This window comes from Rhipicephalus microplus, unplaced genomic scaffold, assembly GCF_043290135.1.
Source record: "Rhipicephalus microplus isolate Deutch F79 unplaced genomic scaffold, USDA_Rmic scaffold_16, whole genome shotgun sequence".
Lineage (NCBI taxonomy): Eukaryota > Metazoa > Arthropoda > Arachnida > Ixodida > Ixodidae > Rhipicephalus > Rhipicephalus microplus.
This window is the reverse complement of record NW_027464589.1, coordinates 5,227,068-5,254,998: the sequence shown is the minus strand read 5'-3', so window position 1 is coordinate 5,254,998 and position 27,931 is coordinate 5,227,068. Positions and strand designations below refer to the sequence as shown.

General features: G+C 49.1%; 1 protein-coding gene across 1 annotated transcript; it reads left to right on the top strand.

The window, feature by feature from the left end:
• The first annotated feature begins 13,548 nt into the window (after positions 1-13,548).
• Positions 13,549-15,004, top strand: LOC142784990 (uncharacterized). Its single transcript, XM_075883412.1, has 2 exons — positions 13,549-14,209; positions 14,700-15,004. The coding sequence occupies exons 1-2, from the start codon at positions 13,549-13,551 to the stop codon at positions 15,002-15,004; spliced, it is 966 nt and encodes a 321-aa protein (XP_075739527.1).
• Positions 15,005-27,931: the final 12,927 nt, after the last annotated feature.

The window sequence follows — 27,931 nt, the reverse complement described above, 5'->3', positions numbered from 1 at the left end:
ATACCATGCATATCCCACTAGCCCAACTTTCGATTCTGTTACTACTATGGAGAAACAGTCTTGGTAGACCTAGAGTGAAAAAAGTAAAGAAAGATGAAAATAAATAAAAAAAAGGAATGGACGCTAGAGGATAGCCCTCATACATCGAATCATGACTCACCAGCCAACGAGGTCCACACGGAGCCCGAACCTGTGCCTTAGTCGACGCGAATCATGCGGCCATGATCCCAACAAGTCGAGAAAAAAAAGCTACTGTACAGGACAGGGAAACACACTGGGCATTTAGGCCAACGTGCAGACCTTAACGCCGCCAAGGGAATATGTTATGATAGGAGGCCCTTTGGCAAATTACAACCGGAAAAAAAAGGATAGCGGTCAACTTGACAAGGGCACGCTGCAGCTACATGACGTGACATTGTAAAGGAGGACGGATATTAGCGCGCGAGATGCACGCCCCAGTGACAAGGCGGATAAAGTGGGAGAAAGTCTTATTTTTAAGTACAAGCGAGAGAGAAAAAAAAGAAGGCAAAATAGGAGATTTTCTTTGAAAAAAGTGCTGAGTGCGTGGGGGAAAAAAGCATGGGGCTATAGAAGGATAAAAAAGGGCTTTTCGTAGTGACTAGTACTGAAAAAAAGAAGGTTGTAGAATTGATGGAAGCGAAATGTTAAAAAAAGTCTAGTTGGTTAAAGTCCGCAGTATCGCACGAATGCGCATGATGCGAGATCATGGATGGATGGATGGATGGATATGGCTGTACCCTTTAGATCGGGCGGTGGCTAACGCCACCAAGCCGTAATACTTAATGAACCCAAAACTATATTTATTTTTTTTATTAAAAAGTGAGTTTGAGGATTCGTACTTTGCAGTGAAGGGTTTAATTTTCACGCGTGCCTTGACTTTAGCCACCAATCAGATAACCTCCTTCTAGTTAACTCTACCCGCTTAAAGTCTATTTTGCCCTCCCGGTCCCTGAACCCCAGTGCTTTGAAAAACTCTGCGCCATCATCCTGGGTGATGCCCTTTACAGAACATTATCAAGTGTTCCGCAGTTTCTTCTTCCTCTCCAGACGCACTGCATACTGTGTCTACCCCTTCGTATTTGGACCGATATGTCTTGGTTCGCAGTACTCCCGTCCTTGCCTCAAACAGTAGAGAACTACCCCGAGTATTATCATAGATCCTTTCCTTGGCAATTTCCTGCTTAAAAGTTTTATAGATCTTTAGTGCGGACTTCTTAATCATGTCCATTCTCCACATCTCAGTCTCCGTTTCCTTCACTTTCTTCTTAACCGATAGTTCTTTTTGGTTTGGAAACCTGCTGTTTTCCAAGTATTTATCAGTCGATTTCCTGGTTCGCTTCCTTCATTTTGTATCGACATTCTTCATCTACAAGTAGCTGAAAACCTTCCTAGCCCAACACTCCTCCCCCATTTCTCTCAATCGCTTCTCATATTGTATGTTGCTGCTAGCTTCCCTGCCCTGCAATGATGTCCATCCCATATCACCTTGGACTCCCTGATTTGTTGTATTCCCGTGAGCTCCTAAAGCAAGCCTACCTATTCCACGTTGCTTAATTTCTAATCTTGCTTGAACTTCTGATCTCATGCACAAGACCGCATTGCCGAACGTCAGCCCAGGAACCATGACCCCTTTCCATATTCCTCTCACAACATCATACCTATTGTAATTCCACAGTGCCCTATTTTTCATCACTGCTTAATACATTACCTTTAGTCGTCACGTATATTTCGTGTTACCTCAGGTACTCGGTCCCATTGCTTATCCATACGCCCAGATATTTATATTTATCTGTTATCTCTAGCGTTACCTCCTGTATTCTACGCTCACTACCGTCGTTGTAATTGAAAATCATGACTGCTGATTTGTCCTTGCTGAATCTAAAATCTAACCTATCTCCCTCATTACCGCAGATGTCCATCAATGTCTGCAAATCTTCCTTGTTGTTGGCCATTAGCACTATACCATCCGCGTACATTAATGCTGGTAGTGCCTGATCAATGAGTTTTCCTTGTTGGACTAAAGAGAGGTTGAAGCCCAGTCCACTTCCATCTAATTTGGCCTCTAATCCTTGTAGGTACATCATGAATAATAAGGGTGACAGGAGGCACCCCTGCCTAAGCCCCCGTTTTACCTCTGCAGGCTTGGATACCTGTTTTTCCCACTTCATAACTACCTTGTTACCTTTATAGATATCCTTTAAAACATTAGTGACTACATGTTCTACGCCTAGTGTGCCCAGTATTCCCCACAATTTCTCTTGAACCACGCTATCGTACGCTCCCTTGATATTCATGAATGCTAGCCACAGGGGCCTGGGTACCTTTTCTGCTATTTCGATGCACTTCGTCAGTGAGAACAGATTGTCTTCAAACCTCCTGTGTTTCCGAAACCCATTCTGCACTTCCCCCAGCACGCCCTCATCCTCTATCTATACCTGCAGTCTTTCCTTTATAATCTGCATCACCAGCCTGTAGACCACTGATGTCACTGCTATAGAACGGTAGTTGTTTATATCAGTTTTGTCCCCCTTTCCTTTATAGATCATGCTCATCCTGCTAAGTTTCCATCCATCGGGAACTTCACCATCGACTATTATTTTGCTCACTGCCTCTCTCAAAGCCTGCTTAGACTTCATACCTAATGTCTTTATCAGCATAATTGGAATGCCATCTGGGCCTGTTGATGTACTACTAGGAACCCTTTTCTCAGCCCTTTCCCACTCTCGTTGTGAAAATGGAGCCATTGCACCACTTGATTCGTCCTTGTCTATTGTGGTGCATAAAGTACTTCTTTGTTGAAATTTTTCTGTCACCCTTGTTTTTATATATTCAATAGCTTCGTCCCCTTCTAGCCTAGCACCTTGGGCTGTAGTTATAAAACTCTGCTCTAGGCTCGTCTCATTTCTTAGGGAGTTTAGATGGTTCCAACATTTCGCAGCTGCCTTTCTATTTTTTTTATGTACTTCTGCCGGCCACTGAGCTCCCTTTCTTTTAATCTTTTCATTGGTCAGAAGGGATGCATCCCTTCTACAGCTTAGGAAGGTTTCCCATTTTCTTTCAACTCCATCTGTCGGTTCACCCCGATGGTTAGCAAGTCTGCCACGGTGTTCCCTAGAGGCTTCCTGACGTTTCTAAGGCTCTCTTAACTTCCTCATCCCCCCAACTTTTGGGTTTGTGTCTTCTTTTCCGGGGTGACTAGTCACGCGTCTGAGCAAGCTCTAGCTCAAAGGGTCTAATTAGATTAGTGTATGTCCACACTGTCTTAATATCCTCCGTGATTGCTTTCTCAATTTATTTAGTGGCTATTTCAATTTGCCTTTCTGGATAAAAATTTTTCTGTAGTTGCTCATCTTGTCTCCTTCCATCTTTCACTGCTCTTCCGAAACTTAGCTTGATACGTTTGTGATCACTACCCAGACTTCTGGAGCAACCTTCATCTATGTGCGTTCCCCTGAGCTTATCATACATCCTATGTGACATCAGTGCATAATCTATCGTCGACTGCAGCCTTCCTACCTCCCATGTTATTTGCCCTCACACTTCTCGGTACTGTTGCAAATGATCAAACCAAGCCTTTCACACATATCCATGATCATTTTGCCTGTCGGGTCGGTATACCCACCTCTATCTTCTATGTGCGCATTTATGTCTCCTAGTACAATTATCTCGCATTTTCTTCATAACTTCTGAATGTCCTTTGATATACACTCTACCATTGCCTGGTTTTCCTCTCTGGCGTTTGCTCCCGTCAAGTACACGAAACCAAGAAGTGTCATTTGACCTGCCACTTTCCCTTTTAGCCATAAATGTTCCTTGTACTCTTGCTTGACCCTTTGCCAGTATGTACTTTTATGAATGAATGCCCCAATACTACCCCCCTTTCTGTCCTTCTGTTCTATTCCAATATTCCCACGCGTAGTCTGGATTGTTCGAAGGTTGTTCCAAGTCCCTGAGATGTGTTTCTACAAAACCGTATACCATCGGTCTCTCTTCCCTTAGCTGTTCTTCTATCTCTTCCCACTTCAGCCTGTTCCTACCACCCTGCATGTTAATATCTTTGTCTATGTAGTGCCCTCTATAAAACAGGAAGCATACTTCAAGCCCCATGGCGACTACCAGGAAGGGTAGATGGTGCTGGCTGCAGTGTCTTAGAGACTAGCTCTCGAAAATCAGAGGACTAGGATGCGGGCGCCGGCGAGTGTAGAATTAACAAAAAACAAACAAGAGCCACGAAATCGCTGGCAAGCCTCACGCCCAGTCTTAGGACGTTCTTAGCGACAGTGAAGGACCTATTTATGGAACATAAAACACAACCCTATTATGTACCTAATTACGAGCCTTATTTTATAACCGTATGCAACCGAGGTGTACCTTTGAAGGTTGATCCGGAATGCAGAGAAAACACTCCTGGCCTGATGCCTGTAATGCCAATACTACTAGGAGAAACACTCTTGGTAGACCTAGAGTGAACAAAAGTAAAGAAAGATGAAAATAAAAAAGGAAAGAAATGGACGTTAGAGGATAGCCTTCATACATCGAAGCATGGCTCACCAACCGACGAGGTCCGCACGCGGCCCAAATCTTTGCCTTAGTCGACACGCATCATGCAGCCATGATCCCAACAAGTCGACAAAACAAAACGACTGTACAGGACAGGGAAACACACTAGGCATTTAGGCCAACGTGCAGACCTTAACGCCGCCAGGGGAATATGTTATGATAGGAGGCCCTTTGGCAAATTATAAAAGGAAAAAAAAGGATAGCGGTCAACTTGACAAGGGCACACTGCAGGTACATGACGTGACATTGTAAAGGAGGACGGATCTTAGCGCGCAAGATGCACGCCCCAATGACAAGGCGGATGAAGGGGAAAAAAGTCTTATTTCGAAGTACAAGCGAGAAAGAAAAAAAAGAAGGCAAAATAGGTGATTTTCTTTAGAAAAAGTGCTGAGTGCGTGAGGGAAAAAAGCATGGGGCTATAGAAGGATAAAAAAGGGCTTTTCGTAGTGACAGGTACTGAAAAAAAAGAAGGTTGTAAAATTGATGGAAGGGAAATGTTAAAAAAAGTCTACTTGGTTAAAGTCCGCAGTATCGCACGAATGCGCATGATGCGAGATCATGGATGGATGGATGGATGGATGGATGGATGGATGGACGGATATGGCTGTACCCTTTAGATCGGGCGGTGGCTAGCGCCACCAAGCGGTAATACTTAAAGAACCCAAGACTATATTTATTTTTTTCCTTAAAAAGTGAGTTTGAGGATTCGTACTTTGCAGTGAAGAGTTTAATTTTCATTCGTGCCTTGACTTTAGCCACCAATCAGATAACCTCCTTCTAGTTAAGTCTACTTGCTTAAAGTCTATTTTGCCCTCCCGGTCCCTAAACCCCAGTGCTTTGAAAAACTAGGCGCCATCATCCTGAACTATAGGGTGATGCCCTTTACAGAACATTATCAAGTGTTCGGCAGTTTCTTCTTCTTCTCCACACGCACTGCATACTGTGTCTACCCCTTCGTATTTGGACCGATATGTCTTGGTTCGCAGTACTCCCGTCATTGCCTCAAACAGTAGAGAACTACCCCGAGTATTATCATAGATCCTTTCCTTGGCAATTTCCTGCTTAAAAGTTCGATAGATCTCTACTGCGGACTTCTTAATCATGCCCATTTTCCTCATGTCAGTCTCCGTTTCCTTCACTTTCTTCTTAACCGATAGTTCTTTTTGGTTTGGCCACCTGCTGTTTTCTAAGTATTTACCAGTCAACTTCCTGGTTCGCTTCCTCCAATTTGTAGCGACACTCTTCATGTACAAGTAGCTGAAAACCTTCCTAGCCCAACGCTCCTCCTTCATTTCTCTCAATCGCTTCTCAAATTTTATCTTGCTGCTAGCTTCCCTGCCCTCAAATGATGTCTATCCCATATCACCTTGTACTCCTTGATTTGGTGTATTCTTGTGAGCTCCTAAAGCAAGCCTACCTATTCCTCGTTGCTTAATTTCTAATCTTGCTTGAACTTCTGATCTTATGCACAAGACCGCATTGCCGAATGTCAGCCCAGGAACCATGACCCCTTTCCATATTCCTCTCACAACATTATACCTATTGTAATTCCACAGTGCCCTATTTTTCATCACTGCTGCATTCCTGTTACCTTTAGTCGTCCCGTATATTTCGTGTTGCCTCAGGTACTCGGTCCCATTGTTAATCCATCTGCCCAGATATTTGTATTTATCTGTTATCTCTAGCGTGACCTCCTGTATCCTAAGCTCACTACCTTCGTTGTCATTGAAAATCATGACTGCTGATTTTTCCTTACTGAATCTAAAATCTAACCTATCTCCCTCATTACCGCAGATGCTCATCAATCTCTGCATATCTTCCTTGTTGTTGGCCAATAGCACTATATCTTCTGCGTACATTAATGCTGGTAGTGCCTGATCAATAAGTTTCCCTTCTTTGACTAAAGAGAGGTAGAAGCCCAGCCCACTTCCCTCTAATTTTGCCTCTAATCCTTGTAGGTACATCATGAATAATAAGGGTGACAGGAGGCACCCCTGCCTAAGCCCCCGTTTTACTTCTGCAGGCTTGGATACCTGTTTTTCCCACTTTATAACTACCTTGTCACCTTTATAGATACCCTTTAAAAGATTAGTGACTACATGTTCCACACCTAGTGTGTCCAGTATTCCCCACAATTCCTCTTGAACCACGCTATCGTACGCTCTCTTGATATCCAAGAATGCAAGGCACAGGGGCCTGTGTTCCTTTTCTGCTATTTCGATCCACTGTGTCAGTGAGAACAGATTGTCTTCCAACCTCCTGTGTTTCCGAAACCCATTCTGCAGTTCCCCCAACACCTCCTCATCTTCTATCCATGCCTGCAGTCTTTGCTTTATAATCTGCATCGCCAGCCTGTAGACCACTGATGTCACTGTTATAGGACGGTAGTTGTTTATGTCAGCTTTGTCGCCCTTTCCTTTATATATCATGGTCATCCTGCTATGTTTCTATCCATCGGGAACTTCCCCATCGATTATTATTGTGCTCACTGCCTCTCTCAAAGCCTGCTTAGACTTCGGACCTAATGTCTTTATCAGCCTAATTGTAATGACATCTGGGCCTGTTGATGTACTACTAGGAACCCTTTTCTCAGCCCTTTCCCACTATTGTTGTGAAAATGGAGCCATTGCACCACTTGATTCGTCCTTGTCTATTGTGGTGCATAAAGTACTTCTTTGTTGAAACTTTTCTGTCACCCTTGTTCTTATATATTCAATAGCTTCGTCCCCTTCTAGCCTGGCACATTGGGCTGTAGTTATAAAACTCTGCTCTAGGCTCGTCTCATTTCTTAGGGAGTTTATATGGTTCCAAAATTTCGCAGCTGCCTTTCTATCTTTTTTGTGTACTTCTGCCAGCCACTGAGCTCCCTTTCTTTTAATGTTTTCATTGATCAGAAGGAATGCAGCCCTTCTACAGCTTAGAAAGTTTTCCCATTTTCTTTCAACATCATCTGTCGGTTCACCCCGCTGCTTAGCATGTCTGTGTTCCCTAGATGCTTCCTGACGTCTTGCTATGGCTCTCTTAACTTCCTCATCCCACCAACTTTTGGGTTTGTGTCTTCTTTTCCGGGGTGTTTTGTTACGCGTCTTAGAAAGCTCTAGCTCAAAGAGTCTAATTAGATTCGTGTATGTCCACACTGTCTTATTATCCTCCGTGATTAATTTCTCAATTTGTTTAGTGGCTATTTCAATTTGCCTTTCTGAATAAAAACTTTTTCTGTAGTTGCTCATCTTGTCTCCTTCCCACTTTCACTGCTCTTCCAAAACTTAGCTTGATACGTATGTGATCACTACCCGACTTCTGGAGCCACCTTCATCTATGTGCATTTGTCTGAGCTTCTCATACATCCCTTGTGACATGAGTGCATAATCTATCGTCGACTGCAGCCTTCCTACCTCCCATGCTATTTGCCCTTCACACTTCTCGGTACTGTTGCAAATGATCAAATCAAGCCTTTCACACATATCCATGATCATTTTGCCTGTTGGGTCGGTATACCCATCTATATCTTCTATGTGCGCATTCATGTCTCTTAGTATAATTATCTCACACTCTCTTCCTAACTCCTGAATGTCCTTATATACACTTTACCATTGCCTGGTTTTCCTTTCTGGCCTTTGCTCCCGTCCACAAGTACACGAAACCAAGGAACGTCATTTGACCTGCCACTTTCCCTTTTAGCCATAAATGTTCCTTGCACTCCTTCTTGACCCTTTGCCAGTCTGCACTTTTATGAATGAATGCCCCAATACCACCCCCCTTCATTCATGTCTCCTAGTATAATTATCTCGCACTCTCTTCCTAACTCCTGAATGTCCTTTGATATACACTCTACCATTGCCTAGTTTTCCTCTCTGGCCTTTGCTCCCGTCCACAAGTACACGAAACCAAGGAGTGTCATTTGACCTGCCACTTTCCCTTTTAGCCATAAATGCCCTTTTGCACTCCTGCTTGACCTTTTGCCAGTCTGTACTTTTATGAATGAATGCCCCAATACCACCCCCCCTTTCTGCTGCCTTCTGTTCTATTACAATATTCCCACGCGTAGTCCGGATTGTTCGGAGGTTGTTCCTAGTCCCGGAGATGTGTTTCTACAAAACCGTATACCATCGGCCTCTCTTCCCTTAGCTGTTCTTCTATCTCTTCCCACTTCAGCCTGTTCCTACCACCCTGCATGTTAATATACGCTATGTCTGAATGGGCTCGGCACTCGTGGCTACGTCTATTTATGCCCCGGACTCTACCTATCTTAGATATTGGTGCCACTTCGAATCTTATCTGTCCATAACACCTGTCGAAGAGTCTCCCTGGTTGTTTTCCTCGTTACTAGCTATCCTGCACCCCGAAGGGCTCGCTTGCCCCCCGAAAAAGCTACTGCGCGTCCTGCAAGTCACCAACTCACCCCACCTTGTTTTAGGAGCTCACGGGAATACACCAAATCAGGGAGTACAAGGTGATATGGGATGGACATCCTTTGAGGGCAGGGAAGCTAGCAGCAAGATAAAATTTGAGAAGCGATTGAGAGAAATGAAGGAGGAGCGTTGGGCTAGGAAGGTTTTCAGCTACTGGTACATGAAGAATGTCGATACAAATTGGAGGAAGCGAACCAGGAAGTTGACTGGTAAATATTTAGAAAACAGCAGGTGGCCAAACCAAAAAGAACTATCGGTTAAGAAGAAAGTGAAGGAAATGGAGACTGACATGTGGAATATGGGCATGATTAAGAAGTCTGCACTAGAAATCTATCAAACTTTTAAGCAGGAAATTGCCAAGGAAAGGATCTATGATAATACTCGGGGTAGTTCTCTACTGTTTGAGGCGAGGACGGGAGTACTGTGAACCAAGACATATCGGGCCAAATACGAAGGGGTAGACATAGTATACAGTGCGTGTGGAGAGGAAGAAGAAACTGCCGAATACTTGATAATGTTCTGTAAAGGGCTTCACCCTATAGTTCCGGATGATGGCGCAGAGTTTTTCAAAGCACTGGGGTTTAGGAACTGGGAGGGCAAAATAGACTTTAAGCAAGTAGACTTAACTAGAAGGAGGTTATCTGATTGGTGGCTAAAGTCAAGGCACGAGTGAAAATTAAACTCTTCACTGCAAAGTACGAATCCTCAAACTAACTTTTTAAGGAAAAATAAATAAATATAGTTTTGGGTTCATTAAGTATTACGGCTTGGTGGCGCTACCCACCGCCCGATCTAAAGGGTACAGCCATATCCATCCATCCATCCATCGTGGTCCAGGGGGACATCGGCTGGTCGAGCTTAAAAGAGCGTGAGGCGGCCAGCAAACTGACGTTCCACTGCCACCTGATGCACATTTCCCGCGAGAGGTGGTCTCGACGAGTTTTTGACTACCTCATAGCGACTTGTATGCGCACCAAGTGGGTACGACGAGTGTACCAACTTGAGAAAAAGTTCGGGTTTTTCCAGGAGCCACTGACGGCCGAAAACCAACGGGGGCGCACTAAGGAAATTCGCCAACGTATTAAGGAGGCCGAGGAGGAGAACAAGAGGCAGGCACAAGTGAACGAGTCAAGTCTCCTCCTCTACCGCCAGCACAAGGACACCATTGCTCCAGTCCCACTGTACGACAATGGCCTTGGAAGTGTGCTGTTGTTTGAGGCGAGAGCAGGGTCCCTGCGTACTCTCGTCCGTAAGCAAGCCTACGACGGTGAACTCGTGAGTGTGGTGTGTCACGCGTGTGGCGGGGCTGACGAGACCATCGCACACATCGTGACTGAGTGCCCGCAACTGAGCCCAGCCAGTTCGAACACAGATCTCGCTGCCGCACTGGGTTTTGTGGACACAGGTGATGTGGTGGACTACGCCGCAGTCAGGCGCAGCAAAACTCGCCCAGAACAATGGAGGAAAATAACTTTCCGGGGACTTCGGGAGGGTTCTTAACTCGGCAACCCGCCCAGTCTGTATTTCATTTTCTTATTTTCTTTGTATTTTTTACTATCGGCTAGGGTGCCAAAGTGTGCCCACCCGTTACGAAGGGAATGACCTCATTACCATCACCATGGTGTGCGAGAGGCGGTTCGTGGTGTGTTATCGGCTGCCCACGTCGTTTTGACGTGCAGCATACCATGACGCCGAGGAGGTAGGCCAGAAAGACAACAGGCTACTGCTAGTGACAAGCAACAGGTAACGCTGAAGGGCCAAATGACGAAGCGAGCTAAACAACAGCAACGCACCGGCGCGCCAGTCGTACAGCGCGACAGATGTGACAGATGGTTATACCTTGACGAGGCTGGCTTCCCTGACCTCGCCACGGCAAGTGCGGCTAACCCATTCACTTGCAAGCCATGCTTGACAGTAGAAGCCTTACATACCAGGCTACATGCACTTGAGGTCATTGTAGCAGCTCTGGGGCAGCAAGTAACCGCCCGAGGTCAGGAGGTACCTGACCGGTCTGAGCAGGAACAAGATACCACTCTGTCCACATCAACACCTGAAACCGGGGCGATGAGAACCCCAACATCAGGCTCATCGGGACAGCCCGAGACTCAGCCCCTGGACAAAAAGAGCGCGCCTGTCAACTCTGACGACTCAGCACACAACGATCACAACGAGCCATGCAGACAGGAGCAAGACAGGGCACCACCCGAACGGCCTCGAATACACACGAATATGAAGGAGGCTGTAGACAGGTCGACGGGTGAATCACTGCAAGAGCTAGGTACTACACCAAATTCACCTGGGGAAACCCGGCGAGTTGGTGTGAGGCAAGAAGACAACCACCCAGACAACACAATGGATCTATCTGCAACGGGCCCGGAGGCGCCCCCGAGGCCGATTGACGATGCGATGAAGTAGGAGCTTCGACACTCTAAAGAGTATGCGAAGTCAGCTAAGGCTTCCCGCAATACCCACTCGCAGATTTTGCTGGTGGGAGACGGGAACGTGCCACGCGTCGCAAGAGCACTCCAACGACAACTTGGCCCCAAACAGAATCTGCAGACATGCTGGACGCAACATGCGACTGTGAAAGGTGCACAGGAGTTGCTACACCAGTGCATAGGAGAACCCCAAGGGGAAGCTGGCCGTTGTCGCCGGCTGGTGGTGCTGCTGGTGGAAGCAACAGACGCAATTCGGGGGACCAGCCCTGAAGATGTCGTCCAAGTGATACGCGACAGCGTGGCCCTGTACGCGGAGAGGCTGGTGATTTGCTCTGTTCCAGAGGTGACTACCCGAGGGAAGGTTACACTGGCTCGAGCTGTTACATTTAATGCCCAGCTAAGAAAGATGTGTTTCATACTGAGAGCAACGTTCTTGGACAACAGCAAGCAGTTGTAAGAAGGATGGCTGGCCCGGGACAGCACTCTCTATGTCGCACACACAGCCTCCCAAGTGGCGACTCGATTGGCAACGATTGCAAAAAATTTTTTAGGGAATCGAGAAGGTCCTCGGAGACGCGACAAAAGGGGCCCGAAGAGAAAAAAGGAAAACGACACCAGTACCACTGGCGACGCGAGTCCGGGCGGGTTGACACCTACTGCTTTAGACGTTTGCGGACAGGGGAGCGAAAGTCATCCAGCTCGGCCCCAGATGCAGCACCCCGTGCTTCTCCGGCATCCACAACCCGGCACCACCAAACACCCACAGGAGCCGACGGACCCCCAGAAAACAGAGCATTGGGCCAAAGTGTCCCCTGTGGGGCTACTATTCCCGGAGACGCGATCAAACGACGTGATACCACAAGGTGTCCAGCCCCAGCAGTCCCCGCCCTGGCAGGGCAACATACCACCTCCATACCTAACCCAACCGATGGGAGCACTGCCTATTGAACTAGGCCTGGCTCGAATGATAGCCGACATGGTCCATCACTACATGAGGCAACAACATCCCCAATGACATTCCCTCCGTGCTGAGCAGGACATGAGCGGGAGAGCTTTCCCAGTGGAGAGTATGGGAGACAATGTGGTCCAGAGGACATTCGGACATGTCGATCAAAGTGCCATAGGCGCCGGGCGAAGTGGCAATGCTTCCGATTGGGTTTTCTTAACACGCACGGTGCCCGCCGGGAACAAAAGTGGGGAGATCTGTATAATGCCCTGAGAGATGAAGATTTCTCGTTATATGCAGTGGCAGAGACCCACTTGCGAGATCTGGAAGAGCCACCAATTCAGCCAGACTGGCACTGGACGGGTCAGAACAGATCTGACCAGAGTCGCAAAGGGGGAGGGGTCGGTGTGTTATGGCGCCACGACCTCCATTGGCAACGTTTGGCTGGGAGTGCAGAGCCCACAAGTGGGTAACAGGGAATGTGCTTGGTGTGAACACTGCGGTGTGTGTTGTATACTTGTCTCTACAAGGCCTACACGAAGGAAACGTAAGGCTTATTGGATGTGTATGCGAGGACGCACGACGACTGCAGGCAGACAACGAGCTCATCGTTATTGGCGACTTTAACGGGCACCTGAGTGAGCTGGACGGGCACCTGGATGCCAACGGGAAGCTGCTCCTGCAGTTGTCCGAAGACTTAGACCTCGTCATCATGAACCTCGAGTCACAGTGGGAGGGACAGTTCACATGGTGTGCTCGCGGCAGCGCCACCAATATTGATTATGCCCTGGTCTCTCTGCGTTTGCATGCAATGCTGCAGAGCTGCGGTGTGGACGAAGAGGGAAAGTACAGTCTCGGCAGTGACCATAACCGCCTTAGGCTCGACTTCGGACACTCCTGTCATAAAGGAAAAATAATTTCCAGACGAAAGAAGATCAAGAGGTACCTATCACACCATTCCATCGAGGCTGTCGTTGAGGACTTCGAGGCTTGTGCCGAAATCCACGAGGCTACCACTTATGACGAGTACATGTTGGCCCTGCGACGGGTGGTGGAACGACATATGGTCCCACACAGACGGTCGACACGAGCATTAAAGAGTCCGTGGTAGGATATCGATGTTGAGGAAGCCTGGAAAAGGCGTCGAGAGGCAAACAGGGAGCATCGAAGGATGGTGCGGTCGTCGGATACAGAGGCATGCGCAGCCACCTGGCAGAGATATCTTGAACTGAAGCACGAGGTACAGGCATTGGTGCTGGCGAAAATTGCCGAGTACAACAAGAAGCTATTTCAATCTCTGCGCGTCGAGGGCAAGAACGCAGCCCAGAAGTTCTGGCAATATGTGCAAACACTGGACAGGCGACAACAGAATTCGCCCCAATTGAGGGATGCTGACACCAACCAGCCAGTGGCACATGTGCGGCAGCACCTGACACGATACATCAGTGGACTGTTTGGCTCGATGGGAAATGACGGCGACAGGGATGCTTCCGCGGCCGCGACACTGCACCCTGCCCTCGGCGAAAGGCAAGAGGAAGGGGAACCACGCTGGGCGGGGAGCAGTGTGACAGTCATCCGTGCCTTAGCGCGAATGAGCACTCGAACTGCAACGGGGCCCGACGAGGTGCCAGCGCACCTGGTGAAGTGCCTCCGCCCACAGGCTAGGGAGAAGCTTGCAGACCAGCTGTCGAGCATCCTTTCTGGCGCTGAAATCCCGAAGGACTGGCGTCAGGGTCGGATAACATTGATCCTAAAGCAAGGCGGCGCGGCGGACCCGCTGCAGAGCTATCGCCCTATAACAGTCACTAGCGTAATGTACCGAATGTTTGCCGGTATCCTAAGGGAATGGCTAAGTGGCTGGGCTGAGAAGAAGAACTTGCTGACGGAACTACAAAATGGGTTTCGTTCGGGTCGTAGATTGGAGGAAAATATTTTCACTCTGACCCAGTGTGCGAAATAGCGAAGCTTGAAGGGCGATCTCTGCTATGCTGTTTTCTGGATGTAGAGAAAGCATACGACAGTGTCCCGCAGGCAGCATTGTTTGATTGCATGAACCACTTGGGCCTTCCAGAGATCCTCATCTCGACCGTGAGACGTATGTACCGAGGTAACACTGTAGTGGCACACTGCGGGGATGTTCAGTCCGACCCCGTTGTAGTAGTGAAAGGCCTCCGTCAGGGTTGCCCACTCTCACCATTACTGTATATATTTACGTCTCAAGCCTTGAGAGGAAGCTTCTTAGTTCCAGCCTCGGTTTTCGGCTCCACCACACGACCAGCGGTATCGACGAGAGGCGTCGTCTACCGGGCTTAACGTTCGCAGACGACATCCTGCTCATGGCAGAAATCACCAAGGAAATGCAGGCACTGCTGGACATCTGCCAGGATGAAATCACCCGCCTGGGGCTCTGCTTCAACGTTAAGAAGATAGCCCTTCTCAGACTTGTGGGGGAGTGCACCAAGGAGAGTGTTGTGACCCTGGGAGATGCCGAAGTGAGTAGCTGCACCGAATACAGGTACCTTGGTGTAAAATTGTCAGCACCAACGGACATGTACAGCCTACATGAGGCGAAGACGCGTGAAGCTGGACTGCGGGCTCAGAGCATCCTCTGGCGCCGCTGTTTCTGAGGCTGCAACCGGTATTTAATGGTACGTGACCTTTGGAAGCTCGTCCACGTGCCTGGGCTGACATTAGCGAACGCAGTCGTGGTTATGTCAGCGGCCACCCGGGAATGGTTGGAGCGGCGACAGCGGGAAGTAGGACGCATCGCTCTGGGCTGTCATGGCATGGTGGCGAACGAGGCGGTCCAGGGGGACATCGGATGGTCGAGCTTCGAAGCGCGTGAGGCGGCCAGCAAACTGACGTTCCACTGCCGCCTGATATACATGTCCTGCGAGAGGTGGTCTCGAAGAGTTTTTGACTACCTCATGGCGACATGTATGCGCACCAAGTGGATACGACGAGTGTACCAACTTGAGAAAAAGTTCGGGTTTTTCCAGGAGCCACTGACGGCCGAAAACCAACGGGGGCGCACTAAGGAAATTCGCCAACGTATTAAGGAGGCCGAGGAGGAGAAGTGGAGGCAGGCACAAGTGAACAAGTCAAGTCTCCTCCTCTACCGCCAGCACAAGGACACCATTGCTCCAGTCCCACTGTACGACAATGGCCTTGGAAGTGTGCTGTTGTTTGAGGCGAGAGCAGGGTCCCTGCGTACTCTCGTCCGTAAGCAAGCCTACGACGGTGAACTCGTGAGTGTGGTGTGTCGCGCGTGTGGTGGGGCTGACGAGACCATCGCACACATCGTGACTGAGTGCCCGCAACTGAGCCCATCCAGTTCAAACACAGATCTCACTGCCGCACTGGGTTTTGTGGACACAGGTGATGTGGTGGACTACGCCGCAGTCAGGCGCAGCAAAAGTCGCCCAGAACAATGGAGGAAAATAACTAGCCAGGGACTTCGGGAGGGTTCTTAACTCGGCAACCCGCCCAGTCTGTATTTTATTTTCTTATTTTCTTTGTATTTTTTACTATCGGCTAGGGTGCCAAAGTGTGCCCGCCCGTTACAAAGACAATGGGCGCATTACCATCATCATCATCATCGTCGCGTTATGCGCATTCGTGCGATACCGCGGACCTTAACCAACTACTCTTTTTTTAACATTTCCTTTTGGTCAATTTTACAACCTTTTTTTTCTCAGTACTAGTCACTACGAAAAGACACCTTTTTTATCCTTCTATAACCCCTTGCTTTCTTTATAATTTTTCCCACTCCTGGCTCAGCGGCAGTGTTCCACGAGAATGGAAAATAAGTCGATTATTACCACTCCTGAAATCGGGAAAATCACCATTGGACTTGACAGCTTATCGCCCTATTGCCCTCGCAAGCTGCCTCGGAAAAGCGATGGAAAGAAGGGTTCTATTTCGTCTTGAGTGGTACTTGGAACGATACAGCAAATACCCTTCTTGCATGGCAGGCTTTCGTCAGGGCCGCTCCTCCATCGACTGGGTCCTTGACTTACCGACATTTGTTCAGCAAGAATAAAGTAGCAAGCGCATATCAGTTGCACTCTTTCTTGACGTGAAGGTTGCATATGATAATGTAGCTCACGATGCCATCCTCACTTCTCTCGCAGCAATGGGCATTGGTGGACGAATGTTTCAATGGATAAAACATTATATAACTGGCAGGGGTTTCTTTGCGCAAACAGATGAGGGTACAACTGCTGAACATTACACCTACTGCGGAGTACCTCAGGGAGGTGTTTTTGAAGCCCCACATTGTTCAATGTTGCCCTCATTGGTCTGGTGAAGGTTCTGCCGAGGTCGGTGTGCCTATCCATATACGCTGATGATATTTGCCTCTGGAGTGCTGCAGTTACTCGCCTTCAGGTGAGTGCACGAATACAGCGGGCAGCAACCCTCACAACAGCCTACCTTCAGAAACAAGGCCTAACTATATCAACTGTGAAGAGCGCGTTGATGGCGTTTACACGCAAACCAATGACGCCACACACTGTTTACATCAATGGGCAGAGTGTCAAATATGCAAGGACGCATCGTTTTCTGGGCATAATAATCTACAGAAGTCTTTCGTGAAGCCCACATTGTGCGTACTTGAAGAAGAGACTGCTATCTATAGTGCATATAATGAAATTCATGTGCGGGAAAGCATGGGGAACTTCTGTGGCCTCCACGCTACAGCTGTACAGGGCGCTATTTCTGGGTCTATTGCGCTACAGCTTGCCGGTACTGACTAGCACTTGCAAATACAATACTCATTCATTGGAGAGTTTGCAGGGGCAGGCGCTGCGTATCTGCCTAGAACTGCCCCGATGCGCTTCTACTTATGCCACAATCATGCTTGCCAAAGACCATCCGGTCAGGACATATAGAGTTATAGATTGCCTCATAGCGCATATTCGACATGAAATCCGTGTCCCCGACCGCCACTTGGCCCTTCTACCCTCCGGAAGACCACGTGCTACGTTTTTAGACGTCATAGCCAAGCCCCTATACAGCTATCCATCCGAATATACGCCATTTACGAGAATGGCATGTCCTTTGTGGTGCCTCGACCAGCCGCAAGTACGTCTAGAAATTCCGGGTATCAAAAAGAAAAGCAATCACTCCAGAGTATCATTGAAGCAAGCAACACTGCTATTATTACATGAGTTGAACTTGGACCGAACGCAGATATACACTGATGGGTCCATCTCGTCCAGCAGCTCATCAGGTACCGCTGTAATTCTGGCTGCAGCAATGACAATCAAATTTAAGTTGTCGCATATGACTACATCTAAGGCATCAGAGCTTGCTGCTATAAGGGCTGCTTTACAATATCTCGTTCAAGAGCGTCCAGGAAAATGGGTCACATTCTGTGATTCGAAGGCAGCACTTCAGAGTTTGCAGTCTGCCATGCGTAGGAGGATTCATGAACAATCGGTACATGAAATAAGACATTGCCATCATGAAGCTCTAGCACGAGGGCATGATAATACTGAAACGCGCTAGCGAAGATTCGACGAAGAGGAGGAAGAGACTCGACTGGCTCGCGAGCGACGCTGTTGATCCTTCGCTGAGCTACGCCTCTGCATTACCCATCTTGTAAATAAACGCGTTCCATCGTCACAATTGTGGTGGAGGTGCTGGGTAAGCTAGCTACTACCAAGTGATACCGGAGAGGCACCGTCCCCTAACGACGGAACCGCTACACGAGCTTCGCCGCAGCCGTCGACTAGCGGGCTTGGCACCATTACCTCAAGAAATGAGCTCGGACGGAGACAACCAGCAACAAGCCGCAAGGACATCGCCCTACCACTACAGGGAGCCGCGAACCTTCACAGGGAAACCCGGCGATGACGTGGACGAATGGCTAAGCCACTATCAGCGGGTGACCCGTTCGAACGGTTGGAATGCGGCTAGCCAGCTGTCTCACGTGGGGCTCTTCCTCGATTTCATGGCGCTGGTATGGTTTGAGAACCATGAAGATACATTGACAACCTGGGACCAGTTTGTGGAGGAAATTAAGAAATGCTTTGGAGACCCAGCAACGAAGAAGAAACGTGCCGAGCAGACGTTGTCGCAGAGGGCTCAAGTCACCGTTGAGACATGCAGAACCTACATTGAAGAGATTCCGAAGTTGCGCAAGTCGGTGGATGCCCACATGACGGAAGAAGACAAAGTGGGCCATACACTCAAGGGCATCGCCAATGACGTCTACCACTTCCTCATTGGCAAGGAGAGCCTGAAATGCGTGGCCGACGTGATTAACCACTGCCGAACCTTCGAGGCTCTTAAAACTCGTCGCATCACATCGAAGTTCGGACGTCTGGCCAACGTCACGACTGTTGCCACCGTCGATGTCTGCCAAAATTCTCTACCTGCCGACCTTTCCTCCACCATTCGTCAGATTTTACGGGAGGAACTGCGTCGCCATGTCTCTGTTCCTATGCAAGCTGGAGACCCGCAGTGTGATACACTATCCCCAAGCATCAATGCTGCGAGTTTCGACGAGCGCAGTTACTCCACCCGCAGTCCACGGCTGAGGGCTCCGCCACCACAGGCTACTTACGTCGAGTCGTCTTATGCGCCCCGCAGCAGTTATAGCTACGACAGCCAACCGCCTTCGTTTGTGTCCGAATGGCGACAGTTCCCTGAGCATGCTCTCCACACCGCAGCAACCAATGTGCCTCGGGAACGCCCCGTGTGCTACCAGTGCGGTGTTCGCGGACATATCGCCCGGTTTTGCCCATCGCGACGTCGCCCACGCACGACGTTTTCTGACCGACCAGCGATGCTTGTACGGCGAAGCCAACAACCCGATTACGCCTACTGGCCTTCGGATTCAACTGCCCAGAAGCACGGGCACCGGCCGAACATCCGCAGTGACTCGCCTGCCTCTGTGAGGAGCTTGACGCCACCTACTACACGCCAGCGACGGTCCCCATCTCCCCGTCCCCGGCCGCGGCTTTCCTCTCCGCCACCGGGAAACTTGCCGGCGCGGCCGATGGAGGCGAGGTCGCTGGACGTACCGCTTTGCACACAAGTATGCCTCCATTAGTTCACATGCTTCACAACAAGGTTCATGTATTCATTGACGATGTTCCCACGATGGCTCTGGTAGACACCGGTGCAACAGTTTCTGTAATGAGTTTAGTTTTCAAGGAGAGACTTGGCCGCAAGGTTATGTTTTATTGGGATAAATCTTCTACTTTTCGAGCAGTCAGCGGCACGGCTTTGTGTCCAGTAGGTGTGTGCACTGTGTCTGTTCGTGTTGCTGGTAAAGCGTTCAAGGCAGAATTCGCAGTGCTCGCTCATTCCACTTATGTCGTTATCCTTGGAATTGACTTCTTGCAAGAGTGCCGTGCGACTGGCGACTGCGGGGCAGGCGAGGTTCTGTTGTCCGCCCTCGCCCAGCAGCCTCAGCGTAGCGGAGACGACAACCTCGTTGTAGTTAAAGACGCTATTCTACCGGTATGGTCTACTGCCAGCGTGCCCGTTGCTGCTTCGAATGCCGACTCGAGTTTCAGTTCTCCTGATATTGTGATTGAACCGTTGCCTTTGCCTTGCATGAAGAAAAACATCTTTCTGTCGCACTGCGTTGTGTCTCTCACCGAAGGAAAAACTAAATTATGGGTAGTTAACTGCTCATCCGAGTCTGCTGTACTACCAGAGGGAATGCGCCTTGCCATGTTTGAAGGGCAGTGCAGTATCTGCATAGGAGCTCTCAGCAATGTGGCAAATTCGGACTATGCTGATGTTTCCGGCACGGAATACGAATTTTATAAGATGGTTAGCAAGTCTATTCCCTCGCATAAGCGCAAAGTGTTGGTTACACTGCTGGCCAGGCACGCTAAAGTATTTGATTTTGCACGGAAGTCGCATAGACCTCAGACGCCCAGCACACGCACTCGTCACAAGATCGACACCGGATCTGCGCACCCCCTCAGACAGAAACCTTATCAAGTTGCCGCGTCAGAGCGCAAGGTAATTTCAGAGCAAGTCAGCGAGATGCTAACCTCTGGCGTAATTCAAGAATCGTCAAGTCCCTGGGCCGCGCCTGTTATCTTGGTCAAGAAAAAAAATGGGTCCTGGAGGTTCTGCGTTGGCTACCGACGTCTCAACGCTATAACTAAGAAGGACGTGTACCCACTTCCTCGCATCGATGATGTCATCGACTGCCTGCATTTAGCGTCCTATTTTTCATCGTGTGGACTTGCGATCCGGGTATTGGCAGATCCCCATGGACCCGGCTGACAAAGAAAAGACGGCCTTTGTTACACCCGACGGTCTGTTTGAGTTTAATGTTATGCCATTCGGCTTGTGTAATGCCCCCGCCACATTTGAAAGATATATGGACACCGTTTTACGCGGCCTCAAATGGGAAATTTGCCTGTGTTACCTGGACGATGTGGTGATTTTTGACCGAACATTTGAAGAACATAATCATCGCCTTGACCTCGTTATAACCTGTCTCGAGGAAGCTGCGCTTACACTGAACTCCAAAAATTGTCGCTTTGGAGAACGTGAAATCTTGGTTCTGGGACACCTGGTGGATAAAAATGGCGTGAGACCGGACCCGCAAAAAGTCGCCACTGTCAGCAACTTCAAGCAGCCGCAGTCCCCCAGGGAGTTGCGTAGCTTCCTGGGCCTGTGTTCTTACTTTCGTCGATTTGTTCCGAATTTCGCTGATAAAGCACAAGCACTGACTGACTTGCTGAAAAAGGATGTCCCTTTCCACTGGACACCGAATTGCGAAGCAGCCTTTAAGCAGCTTCGGTTCATACTGACTTCAGGACCGGTACTACGCCATTTCGATCCTTCTGCTGAAACGGAAATTCACACAGATGCCAGTGGAATCGGCCTTGGTGCAGTGCTCGTTCAGCGCCATGACAATGCTGAACACGTGGTCGCTTACGCGAGTCGTTCGTTGAGCAAGGCAGAACGAAATTACACAGTCACAGAACAGGAGTGCCTCGCAGTCGTTTTCGCCGTGCACAAGTTTCGCCCATACATCTACAGCCGTCGCTTTTCGGTAATCACCGACCATCATTCTCTATGCTGGTTGGTAGGCCTCCGAGACCCATCTGGACGACTGGCGCGATGGGCTTTGCGCTTACAGGAGTTCGACTTCATAGTACGCTACAAGAGCGGTAACCGGCACGCAGACGCCGACTGCCTACCGCGCCTTTCTCTACCGACGACTGAGTGCGACGCTGACAACTTCGACCAGTATATCGGCACTATTGCCTCTGAGTTCCCTGATCTCGCGACTTTCCGGACAGCCCAACAAGAGGACCGCTCCTTAGATTTTCTGTTCGCCTCCGCAAATGAACACGCAAACCCAAGCTCTTTTGTGGTTCATGACGGCGTCCTTTACAAGACGAATTATTCCGGACAAGGCACCCGTCTGCTTCTAGTTGTTCCACGCACTTTACGGGCTCACGTCTTTCGGTCCTTACACGACGACGCAACCTGCGGCCACATGGGCTTCGCAAGAACGCTTCAACGAATCCAGCAAAGGTTCTATTGGCCCAACATACGACACGACACGGAAAAATACGTTGCTGGATGCGAACAATGCCAACGACACAAACGTCCCACGGCTACACCGCCAGGACTTCTCCATCCTGTTCCACCTCCTAACTCTCCCTTCGAGACTGTTGGTGTCGCTCTGCTCGGTCCATTTCCACGATCGAGCAGTAACAATCGATGGGTCGTCGTCTGTGTTGACCACCTAACGCGCTACGCAGAAACTGCTGCAATACCTGCTGCAACGGCCATGCACGTGTCGCAGTTTATGCTTCGCTGTATAATTCTCCGCCATGGTCCTCCACGCGTTGTCATTAGCGACCACGGACGTCAGTTCGTTGCCGACGTCGTTGAAGAGATCCTGCGTCTGTCTGCCTGCCATTTCCGCCATGCCACACCATATCACGCGCAGACCAACGGTCTCGTAGAGCGCACGAACCAGACTCTCACGAACATGCTGTCTATTTATGTCGATTCTAAGCACAAAAACTGGGACGAAGTGCTACCTTACATCACGTACGCGTACAATACCACGAAGCATGAGACTACAGGTTACTCTCCATTTTACCTGTTGTACGCTCGCTCCCACGATTTTGTCTCGACACTATACTACCTTTTATACTAGACGTGGAAACCTCGATAGCCGAGACGCTCTGCCGCGCAGAAGAAGCCCGTCGCATCGCACGCCTCCGAACCTTGGCATCCCAGCAGCGTTCCCAGAAACGTTACGACGCCTGCCATCGCTCCGTATCTTACAGGAAGGGCGATCTTGTGTGGTTATGGACACCAGTCCGCAAGCGTGGTTTGTGCCAAAAGTTCTTGGCCCACTATTCCGGTCCATTCGTCATTCTTGACCGCCTCAGCGACGTCACGTACGTAATCTCGAGCGTCACAAGCAATGGTCGCCGCTCTAGCAAAACACAACTGACACACGTTGCGCGCCTTAAACCGTACCACCATCAACCATCTGAGTGACTCGCCCAGAGGGCATTGTCTGCGAACCGGGAAGTGAAACGCGCTAGCGAAGATTCGACGAAGAGGAGGAAGAGACTCGACTGGCTCGCGAGCGACGCTGTTGATCCTTCGCTGAGCTACACCTCTGCATTACCCATCTTGTAAATAAACGCGTTCCATCGTCACAATATATATCAATGGCTGCCTGGACATATCGGTATTACCGGAAATCAATTAACCGATGAGGCAGTCCGCTCAGTCCATGAAGGAACCCGTGTGGTCCCGATTCCTCTATCAAGAAATGATGCAGCAAGACAACTTTACCTGCTGGCTCGAGATCTTACACGCACGTTCTGGTCGTCTACCAGCTTCCAAAGGTGTCAATTTTATGAACTGGATCCTTCGCTCAAGATAAAGCTACCATCACAACTTTCCCGCTCCGATGCGACACTGTTATGCTGCCTTTGGTTGGGTGTTGCATTCAAAAAAGTGTACTCCTTTCGCATTAGTATGGCAGACACTTCTACATGCGACTACTGCGGAGCTGAAGAGACCATTGAAAACGTCCTGTGCAGCTGCGCTTGCTACGACACACAGCGATGCCAGCTCCGGATGCTTTTGAATCAACTTGACTCCAGACTATTTTGCGTGCAGAAGATGCCAGGACCTTGAGCAACTTACTCAGTTGCGCAGAAAGCGACTAAAGCACTCCTACTTTACTTAAAGTCAACAAACCTGAGCGACCGCCTGTAGACTGTGTGTGCTCCCCTGAGTGTGCTCGTGATTGTGTGTACCTTCTTATCTTTCTGCAACCTCTTTTCTCCCCTTCATTCCTTCTCCAGTGCAGGGTAGCAAACTGGATGGTCGTCTGGTTAACCTCCCTGCCTTTCCTTTCATCTTTATCTCTCTCTCTTTCCCACATGCGCTCAGCATTTTTCCAAAGATAACCACCTATTTTGCCTCCTTTTTTTCTTTCTCGTTGGTACTTTGAAATTAGACTTTTTTCCCCCCTTTATCAGCCTTGTCACTTGGGGCGTGCATCTCACGCGCAAAGATCAGTCCTCCTTTACAATTTCGCGTCATCTACCTGCTGCGTGCCCTTGTCAAGTTGACCGCTATCCCCTTTTTTCCTCTTATAATTTGACAAAGTGCCTCCTATCATAATATATTCCACTGGCGGCGTTAAGGTTCGCACGTTGGCCTAGATACGTAGTGCATTTCCGTGTCCTGTGCAGTCGTTTTTTTCTCGACTTGTTGGGATCATGGCTGCATGATTCGCGTTGACTAAGGCACAGTTTCGGGCCCCGTGCGAACCTCGTCGACTGGTGAGCCATGCTTCGATGTATGAGGGCTATCCTCTAACATCAATTCTTTTTCTTTTATTTATTTTCATCTTTTTTTACTTTTTTCACTCTAGGTCTACCAAGAGTTTACCAAGAGAGAAAGAAGAAGAACAATCCGGACTACGCGTGGGAATATTGTAATAGAACAGAAGGCAGCAGAAAGGGGGGTGGTATTGGGGTATTCATTCATAAAACTAAAGATTGGCGAAGAGTGAAGCAGGAGTGCAAGGAACATTTATGGCTAAAAGGGAAAGTGGCAGGGCAAGTGACACTTCTTGGTTTGGTGTACTTGTGAACGGGAGCAAAGACCAGAGAGGAAAACCAGGCAATGGATATGCTCCGTGGATATGGTGCCATTTTTTTAAATGCGAAGCATTTCTTTGCAAACTTAGGCGATTTTGAGCATATCTATCTATCTATCTATCTATCTATCTATCTATCTATCTATCTATCTATCTATCTATCTATCTATCTATCTATCTATCTATCTATCTATCTATCTATCTTGCCGCCTACGACTTTTAGCTCTCCTGGCCGTCTGGATAATGGTATAGATACCAAACTTGGTATGGTATAACATGACTATATGACGAGGATATTTGACTAGTCATAGCATGAAAATCATGGCATGTATGACATGAATGTCATGATTGACATTTTATGGTGTTGCTGCTATTGCGGTGGTTTCGTTCACATGGCATGTTGCAAAATTGGTATGGTATGACATGATTGCATGGTGAACACAAGCGACATACCCTAACATTAAAATCATGACATGCGTGGATCGTAACAAGGTGACTACATGTCACGCTCCCGGCCATTTCGCTAGCGTGACATATACCAAATTCGGTGTTACGGTACGTCAACGGATGACGCAGGTATCTGACTGGTGCGAACAAGATAATTATGAGATGCGTGTAATGTAACAACATGACTACATGCCACGCTCATAATGCACTGACGGCCGTTTCACTAGCTTCACTTATACGAAATTTGGTAGTACTACGGGACGTGGATGGATGACAAAGGTACGAGACTGGTGCAAACATGATAAACATGAGTTGCATGTCATGTAACAACATGAGATGCAACTCATGACTACATGCTATGCTCATGATGCACTCGCGGCCGTTTCGCTAGCTTCACATATGCCTAATTCCGTATTACGTTACGTGCACGAATGACATAGGTAAAGGACACATCCAAACCTGATAATCACGACATGCGTGTCATGAAACAATATGACTACATGCCACACTGATGATGCGCTCGCGGCCGTTTCGCTAGCTTCACATATGCCAAATTTGGTATTATGTGACATCAATTGATGAAGAAGGGATGTAACTGCATGGTGCAAACATGATAATGATGAGGTGCGTGTCCTGCGAGAATATGACTACATGCCACAGTCAAGACGCCGGTACACTTCAATGAGACCCGGCGCGCGTGCGCGCCGCCATTCGTTTCGTCGCGTCACGCAAGCGTTGCCAAGCTAGGCGCCAGTCCTGCCATATACTCGCAGGCGCACGCTGAGTTGCATTGACGCATGCGCGTTTCAGCGCGTTCGGCGTCCCTCCGTCTCGAAAAGATTGATTGATTTGTGGGGTTTAACGTCCCAAAACCACTATATGATTATGAGAGACGCCGTAGTGGAGGGCTCCGGAAATTTCAACCACCTGGGGTTCTTTAACGTGCACCCAAATATGAGTACACGGGCCTACAACATTTCCGCCTCCATCGGAAATGCAGCCCCCACAGCCGGGATTTGATCCCGCGACCTGCGGGTCAGCAGCCGAGTACCTTAGCCACTAGACCACCGTGGCGGGGCTCCGTCTCGAAAAGAGGCAGACGCAGTGCTGTCCGGGTAACGCATTGGCGCAAAATGCAGCATGTCTCATTTGGCGCCGGTTGCCGTCGGGCCACGATGACGGACGCTGGTCGCGCTTGGCGTCAGACTATAGAGTTATAGAGTGCACGCGTTTTGCTAACGTAGCGTCGCTGTTCCCAGCGTCCGCGCGCGTCAACGTTACGTTGGAGCATATTGGGCCCTTCATGATGCACTCGAGACCGTTTCGCTAGCTCCACATATACCAAATTTGGTGTTACGTGACGTCAATAGATGACGAAGGTATATGACTGGTGCAAACTTGATAATCATGAGACGCGTGCCATGTAAGAACAAGACAACATACCACGCTTATAGCGTGCTCGCGGCCGTTTCGCTAAGTCCACATATATAAATTTGACATCACGTGACGTGAATAGATGACGAAGGTAAACGACACATACAAACATGATAATCATGACACGAAAGTCGTGTACGGCATAAATTTCTCCACACATCTTAACGTTGTGCTGATCGGAAGGTGGCATATCAACCTTCCTTATTAGTGCTTCGCGTATAATAGATTCCCACTGTACGTGGGATCTGCCTTTTTTTTTAAACTGCCTTTTATATACATAAAGCGGTTTCAAATGGCAAATTGAAATAGGTTAACCACAGTTGCACTCACTCCTGTCTAAGCATAACGTCTAGCGTAACAAGCAGTTTGCGAAGGTGGCGATCACAATCACTGTCGATTCTTAGCGTTGCTAGAGGTGGCAATCGTACTTTTCAGTGGCCCCTCAGAAAATACACAGAAAAAAATTCTTCTTACGATGTACCCACGCGTTTTTAAAATCAGCCGCTGCAGTTTTAACCGCTAAAAGGGAGCTTTTTGTAGCGTCGTAAAAACTGGGTCAAGAATACTCGATCGTGAGTCCCTTTAAAAAATGGGCGCGTTACCCTTTTGTGTTGTCGCTACTGAAGTTAACGAGGTGCTTAATCATTCAATTCTCCACTCAGCGTGGCTCACCGGCAGTGAGGCATTATCTACTTAGCACGATGCAAACTAAAGCGAAATAGCACACCACACTCAGTCTCTCTTGAAGCTGACTGTCGGGGGAACCATTTCGGCAAGCTATCAGACGGTAGCCGTTGTTTGGATAACATTTCTACCTCCCGTAAACACCATCTCTGCTCTCGATTAATTATCGGCAGCAGCACTATTTCATTCTCCAGTTTGAATACACCAATACACCTATGCTGCAGCAATGTACCGTGCTTTCCGGCAGCCCTGACTTTCATGTGGAATGCTGTCTCAATATTCTTGCACCACGGTCCGGAGCCAGCCTATCGCGGCCGCCGAAAGTACTGCCAAAGGAAGGGAGCCCGGGTTGTCCGGAGGCACCTGCACGGCGGTCGCCAAAAGCGCATTCTTGCGTAGCCCTCCTCCCCCTTTCGATCCCGAAGCGACGGGGGCTTCATCTGCTGGCTCCTGGGGCTGCGGCAGCTCATGGGGCGGGCGGCAGGGGGGGGGGGGGGATAGGAGGGAGGAGAGGGGAGTCCGTCGTCAACCGGTGCGCTGGCCGCCGTTGCTTATTCTTTCATTTTTTCTCGGCTCGGAGCGGCGCGGCATAGGACTGTCATCTACGTTGAAAACGGGCGGTTGTTAGAAGCCTCCGGGAGTGGAAAGGGTCGCCATCTTAGGCAACCACCGTGGCCCCAGAGGCTGAAAGGGGGGGGCTTCTTCCGGCAGCATCTTTTGATTCCCCGAAAGGCCAGCACAGCAGCAGCAGCGGTAGCAGACGGGGCTCTCCCTCTCGGCGTTACCTGCCGCCTGTCCATTGCTGTGCCCCCCCCCCCCCCCCCCCCCGCACCCCGTGGGCCAATGCGTGTTCGGTCGG

What these genes read in the sequence shown, in the direction of transcription:
- LOC142784990 (XM_075883412.1), top strand. Translation starts at nt 13,549, where the DNA reads ATGGTGCGGTCGTCGGATACAGAGGCATGCGCAGCCACCTGGCAGAGA. An exon ending in AATGTACCGAATGTTTGCCG is followed by an intron (nt 14,210 to 14,699) that starts GTATCCTAAGGG and finishes TAACGTTCGCAG; the next exon opens with ACGACATCCTGCTCATGGCA.